The following is a 7,500-nucleotide window of genomic DNA, read 5'->3' as shown; positions in this document are numbered from 1 at the left end:
ACACACACACACACACACACACACACACACACACAGACAGAGATAGACACAATGTTCACACACACATACACACACACACACACACACAGACAGAGATAGACACAATGTTCAGTGCCCCCCTCAAGTCACTCACACACTCACTGACATCATAGCACATATGCACACATAATTACCCATTGCAGACTCATCTTTCACTGTAATTAACTGTACTGACAACCTGTCAATGCCATTGTATATAGTCATTCCATTGTGTACATTGCTTATATTGCTGTTTATACTGCTGTTTATATTCTATTTATTTTAAATTTATTGTTGCACTCCTCTGTGGCACTGTCACTTTTGCATTTCACTGCATACTTGTATGCACGTGACAAATAAAGAATCTTGAATCTTGAATGTTAAAACACACCAAATGGAAACGCAAACACACACATCCAAAACACATAAAGACACAACCCAACAGACAGTGGCACAAAAACACACACACACACACACACACACACACAGACACGCACACACATCACATCCTCCACAGTATCAGCAAAGTCTAAATAAAGCACACTGATATGCAGCATTCTTCTATGGCAACTGTGCAAGATTTTCTAAAAAAAACACAGCGGGGACCGTCATTTCAAACAGTTCAGAGTCATTCTGCCTCTTTATTATCAGCAAAAACAAGACCACACACACACAGGTTACAGTTTAAAAACAAGGACGCTCCTCGTGGAAGTATAGAAAAACAACAAAATTCCTGCAGAAAAAAATCGGAGTGTATTATTCATAATAAGGTATAAAAAAGGAAAACTTGTCTCTTTCAAATAAAAGCGGCCTCCTTTCCTCGGGTCATGCCTTCGTCATTGACCTGAAGACCCAGGGTAAAGGTGGAAACAAAATGGCTGACACTGACTAAATGTACCTTCACCAGTCATGTTCTATCGCTTCAGTGCAGGTGAAGGAGTGGGGGGGCGAGGAGAAGAGGCCATGTTAGACTATCGGGACGCACCCCTAAACAGCTGCATCAATAGTGACAGACTTTGCAGACACACTCAACGGCTCAGGCGTCAAACCGACATTTTAAAACCCATTACAAAACCTAGAGAAGAAGACCAACGGAAAACAGCACCATTTTGATTCCTGGTTTCTCCTGACGCGATAGTCGCATCGCTTCAAACGTAAAAAGGTCTACAGAGTCATAAGAGATGGTGAAGATGACAAAATATTATTTATTTTTTTGCTTCTTTCATAATATCTACTCTTGTTTATGTTAATGATAACTCTGTTGTTAGCATGCAAGACCAGTGCTTCTCTAGAAGGAAGTTACGAAAACGTTGCCCTGCTTTTGTCTTTGGCAGCTTGAGTTCTATATTACAGAGCAGGGTTGGGGCTCAGTTCCATTCTAATTCCCTTAATTCAAAGATCGTCTGCATTGAAATAGAATTGAGCCGGAACCCGTTACAGAGTTTTTGATTGTACCAGAGCTTTTGGATTTTGAGTGTATTAGTCGGTTAAGGAGAGGAGGTCTACAATAAATAACACTAAAACTTCTCTCCTTAGAAATCTGAGCTTATTTCCATAACAGTATGAATTATAACTTATTCCTATGAATATCTTGTAACAGCTTATACTTTTAACGTCTAAGATTCAGCGTCGCCTGAAAAAAGAAAGAAATATCTCACAAATGGAACATTCTCACGAAAGGTTCTTTCACATAAATGCTTCGATGGCCTTTGACTTTTGGACAATGACACATGAACTGTGACCCCTGGTATGGCACTCTACCGCTTCCTACTGCCGTGGGCCCTGATTGGTTGCTGCTTTTGGGTGGAGAAGGATGAAGTTGCCTCTTGCTACACTTACCTTAGATCAGTTTAGCTGTTTCCACGCTAATGGATGATAGGATTTGAGGAGGGTAAGCCGATCCTAGATCTGTTGCTAAGGGAAACGTCTACCCAAACTGGTAGGGCAGGTACAGAGAGGTAATGTGCTGCTCATGTGCGCTCGGAAACAAGGAAACTCGGAAATGTCCGACTTGGAACCTCTTGTACAAAGATAACAGAATCAAGCTCTAACTTGATAAATTCTAACCTGCATGTTCCGAGTTTCCGAGATTGCATGAACACTGCATAAATGACCAAGTAAGCAACTTTACAGAAACAGTCAAAATGTCACCTACTGTAGGAGTTTTGACAATGTTGTGCTTGAGCTCGCCACAAACTCATACTGTAAAGGACTGAATCAAGTGATATGTCTCCTTCTGATTATTAGGTGCGTTTGATTCAGCTCGCTCTGGACACTGTGGGTGGGGTTTGCACTTTAGGACGAAAGTAATGGTTGAAAAGGTGCAAATCCCGCCTGCCCAATGCACCAGGCAGGCTAAATTGAACATTTCTATTATAGTAGAGGTAAACTAAAAGAAGATGGCTGAGGACAAAGAACAGTGAACATCTTGTGACATGACAAGCTCAGGACAGCCAATCATACAGGTCTCGTAGTCCCAGTCTGAGGAGAACTACAAAACCCATCATGTCTTGCTTTAGTCTGGATGTTTCTAGAACAGTGGGTAAATGGCTTTTGCTCTGCAGAACATTTTGCTCGATTTGAAAACCCCTTTACCATACCCTACTTATTCTGTATTTGCAGGTTGTTGAAAGGACCAGATAGATGTAGGCAATATTATGAGAGCGTCCCGCCATATTGCTTAAACCTATCCTGTTTCCTCAGATGTACAAAATGAAGGGGTGGTCTATTAGGGATTGGGCAAACGACTGAAAACCAAAGACATTCACCTGCAGTTAAACTGACTAGAAGTAAAACATGGATAGCTCTATGACCACATATCACACATTGGCAAGAAGGAAATTGTGTAACATCAAAAAACTGTCAGTAAAAACGAAACAATCTATGAAGCGTTGTGTGTACATTTTATACAGCTCCCCAAGCACGTTATTAATAATGTAAATCCTAATAAAAACATTGTTTTTAAATCCCTTTGAGGAATTTTGCTGAGTTCGATTCTTTTTTTTTTATGGCTGCTGGGTTATAGTGGGGGATGAGTTGAAAAGTCTGGTGTCGTATGGTTGTGATCAGATGGTGTTCAGTTATGATGTGTAGATGTGGCTGTGAGGTGTTGAGCTGAATGATGTTGTATTATGGCCAGATAGTGTATTGGTTTAATTGCATGTCTAATCGACATTTACTTACTTTTGAGTTGTGTTTTCTTCATGTCAAGTTTTGTTGTACCTGTGCTTATGTGTTGAGTTATATAGCGAGTTGTAATGTCGCATTGTTGCTTCATGGCTACTAAAATATGTTTTGAATATGACTTATGTTGCGGTTGGGTTGCAGATGAGTTGTGGTTGTGTTGCGGTTGGGTTTTAGATGAGTTGTGGTTGTGTTGCGGTTGTGTTGCGGTTGTGTTGCGGTTGAGTTGCGGTTGGGTTCTAGAGGAGTTGTGGTTGTGCCGTAGATGAGTTGCAGATGAGTTGCAGGTTGGGTTACGGTTATAGGTTGGGTTACGGTTGAGTTGCAGGTGAGCTGTGACTGGACTGCAGATGAGTTGCAGTTGAGTTGTATCCTTTATCTGGCATCCATTATAGGCCCTTCTTGGTGGGTGCGCTGAGTTTCCTCATCCCCCTTATCCTCGCCAACAGATCGCGGACAAAGATCTGCAGAGAGAGAGAGAGACAGACGGATTATTGCTGTCATCCTCAGTAATAACAGTGTTGATATTGGTGGTTGTTGTTATTGTTTTTGCCATCATTTCCTTCCCGAAACTAAAGCCTCTCGAAGCAAACTGACTGGTGAAACTGATAGATAGAGAAGAGAGAAAGATGGAGAAGAGGGAGTTTAGATTCTAAACTCTAGATTCTAAAAACAGTCTAATTCAGGACATTTGGAAGGTCAGTTCGAAAGGGTTCAAACAGAAACTACAGCAGTGGAAGCGGTCAATTATCGTCATCATCAATGTGAGAGGTGACATGAGCCCATGACCTAATTACTTTCTAATAACTCTCTCTCTCTCTCTCTCTCTCTCTCTCTCTCTCTCTCTCTCACTCTCTCTCTCTCTTCATCCCTCTCTCCACCGCTCCACTGTGTTGTGTGTCCCAATGTGAGACCTCTCTGTGGGTTTGTGTTCATAGCAGTGCCCGCACTCTCCCTCAGGGATTACAAACAACCACTGTGTGTGTGTGTGTGTGTGTGTGTGTGTGTGTGTGTGTGTGTGTGTGTGCCTGAGCATGATGCACATCAACCGCTGTCAACTTGGCTGACCACCCGTCCTGCATACCAATGACTTTGCGGTTGTCACAGGGTGACCTAATGCCATCAGGCTTTAGCTCATACACACACACACACACACACACATACACACACACACACACACACACACACACCTACACGCACACACCTACACACACACATACACACACAGCTGACAGATGGTCAGGCATTGAAGTGTCCAGGCATGATGGGATTGCCGTGTGTAGAGGTTGGATTTGTGAATGCTCTTTTTAATCACAAAGTAGCTTAACCCTGTCCCACCCAAAGACTCAAAGCCCCCCCCCCCACACACACACACACACACACCCACACACACCGCACACACACACACACACACACACACACACACACTCAAACAAGTACCCAAACAAGTAAACAGAGAGATCAAATCATGCAGATTGATGTCATTTATGGATCTAGGAGCTGTGTGTGTGTGTGTGTGTGTGTGTGTGTGTGTGTGTGTGTGTGTGTATGTGTGTGTGTGTGTGTGTGTGTGTGTGTGTGTGTGTGTGTGTGTGTGTGTGTGTGTGTGTGTGTGTGTGTGTGTATGTGTTGGCAATTGTAGGTCACTGGGTTACTAAGTGACACAATGAACAAAATCAAGGTCCTCTTTTGTATTGGATAGTCCTATCTTTCTCCGTAAGTCTGCTTGCTGCGTCTCATCCATTCAGCACATGTGTGTGTGTGTGTGTATTCAGGTCAGTATGGAATCATATCAGCAGCACAGAGAGAGAGTGTCTGACTGCCCCAGGGCTGGCGGGGTTGAGTGAACGCACACACACACACACACACACACACACACACACACACACACACACATGAGATGTGCCAACGCTGAAACAAGCAACACTGCAGTGAATCTGGGGGCCATGATGACACAAAGCGCTGGTTAAAACATTTGGGACTGGCGGGTCCTACACATTAATTCACTGATCCTACCTTAATGGTAGACAGACAGACAGACAGACAGACAGACAGACAGACAGACAGACAGACAGACAGACAGACAGACAGACACACTCACCTCTGTGGGTTTATAGCAGTCTGTTAGGGATTCCTATGAGAGAGAGAGAGAGAGAGAGAGAGAGAGAGAGAGAGAGAGACACAGAGAGACAGCTATAAAGTTGAGTTCAAGCATGTGATTAAATCATCAATCACTGAATGTCATTTAATCAACCCAGATCAAGCATTGGGAGGGAGATTGTTATTGTGTGGTTAACTGGTTATATGACTCTTATATCATCTAGTTTATTTGACAGCCATGTGCAATTTAAAACATAAATCCCAGGGGGGCTGAAATCTGAGGGATTGTACAAGATATATCTTCACAGGTTATGCAGAAACAGTGTGTGGATGTAACAGACCGGGATTCGAACATGCGTCTTAGCTCACTAAGCTAAAGCCTATGCATCCTTCAGGGAGCTCAGGTAGGTCTTCAGGGTCTCGGGCAAGGTCACCGATCACTGAAGAGTGGATTCAAACCACCTCCGCGACATGGAGAGGATATTAGAGAGTATTTGTGTGTTTTATCTGTAATGCCAGTTGGGAGTGTTCGCCGAGAGTGTTTGACATGTAAAACAGGACAGACTTGAAAGGCCTTGCACTCCTGGAAGCTGAACAGGTAAATAACACACACACGCCAAAATCAAAATGAAAAAGCACACATGTAACCGCACACACCCACACACACACACACACACCAACACAAATTTGCATACACATACGCGACACACAAACACACACAAAGGCGCATACACACACACACACACACACACACACACACACACACACACACACACACACACACACACACAGGCGTACCTGCAGTTTGACAGCTCTTTCGTCTTCACTGTTGACTTCCAGCAAGTCATCAATGTCTATCTCCACCTCTGGCATCTCCTCTTCCTGTAAGAACACACACATATACACACTTGGTCAGTGATACACATCATCATCATCATCATCATAAGTATCTTTTTCATTGATGGCATTAACACACACATCAGATTTCAACATCATCATGTGTCTTTCCTAAAACCTTGGGAATGAACCTGGGAATGAGCACGCACGCACGCACGCACGCACGCACGCACGCACGTGTTTGTGCCTGAACATGCCGCTGTCAACTTGGCTGACCACCCATCCTGCATACCAATGACCTTGCGGTTGTCACATCAACGATACACCCTGAAATGAGACAAGCCTCTAATCTCTAATCTTTCATAGAGCTAACATATTGGTATCCAAGATCCAAAAACAACCATAACATGCAGTACTTCACCATGGCTGTGCTGCCCTTTAAGCTGAGCCGACATATGGAAATGTCATTCTGTCATTCTGTCATTCTGTCACTACTGGGCAGTGTGGAACGAGAGAGATGGTGAACATCACATTCTCCTCAACGCCACATCAAAGGCCTCTGTGAGACTCTGCTGTCTCTAATTCCACCGCCAGGCACGCTTGTTGTGTGTGGGTGGGTGGGTGTCTGTGTGTGTGTGTGTGTGTAAGTGTGTGAGTGTGTGTGTGTGTGTGTGTGTGTGTGTGTGTGTTTTAGCCGCAAGGTTGCGTTGATATTCAGGTCCATCATTAGTGTGAGTGATGAGAGAGGGATTAGCCGATATTAACTTACAGGATCTGAGAGCCGCAATATGTGTACTGTACAGTGTGTGTGTGTGTGTGTGTGTGTGTGTGTGTGTGTGTGTGTGTGTGTTTGTGTGTGTGTTTGTGTGTGTGTGTGTGGTTACACAGAGTGACAGATATGGTGACAGTCAGAAATATTGTGCAATAGTTTGACAACATAATTGCTATAATTATGCATCAGTGTCAGTTTGGTTTATTATTGAGCCTCAACCTTTGGCAACTACCTCAGCCATAAAGTTTTAATCTGTCTTTTCTTTCTCCCCTCAATCTGTCTTGGACTAGATGTTATTTCAATAAGAGTAACCTGAATAAATAAATGTTAATTAATTAAAATAAATAACTGCTCTCCAACAAATCTCATCGCTCTCCAATTCTCTCCACAGTCCCATTTAAAAAAATCTCAGAATCAGAATTCTTTTTTATTTGGCCAAGTATATTTGCACATACAGGAAATTGACTTGGTGAGGTTGGTGCATGGGACATAAAAAACAATATCAAATATTGACAAATATTTACAAAATAGCAAAATATTAACAAAATAGCAATAACTAATTTACAAAATAGAACAATAAAACTATACAT

The 7,500-nt window shown here is 42.9% G+C and overlaps 1 protein-coding gene across 1 annotated transcript in view; it reads right to left on the bottom strand.

Annotated features, from left to right (window-relative positions):
* Positions 1–2,747: 2,747 nt before the first annotated feature.
* The window catches only part of ppp1r14c (protein phosphatase 1, regulatory (inhibitor) subunit 14C), a gene marked incomplete at its 5' end in the record, with an annotated part of 20,602 nt that continues 15,849 nt past the window's right edge, over positions 2,748–7,500 (bottom strand). Inside the window, 3 exons of the mRNA XM_083688585.1 lie at positions 2,748–3,665; positions 5,303–5,335; positions 6,100–6,183. Of these exons, the coding sequence (XP_083544711.1) occupies positions 3,591–3,665; positions 5,303–5,335; positions 6,100–6,183 (192 nt within the window). The 3' untranslated portion in view covers positions 2,748–3,590. The remainder of the gene's footprint in view (positions 3,666–5,302; positions 5,336–6,099; positions 6,184–7,500) is intronic.

The sequence above is a fragment of the Argentina silus genome, assembly GCF_951799395.1.
Source record: "Argentina silus genome assembly, chromosome: 17".
NCBI classification, from domain to species: Eukaryota; Metazoa; Chordata; class Actinopteri; order Argentiniformes; family Argentinidae; genus Argentina; species Argentina silus.
The sequence above is the reverse complement of the archived record's forward strand: the minus strand, read 5'-3'. Positions and strand labels throughout refer to the sequence as shown.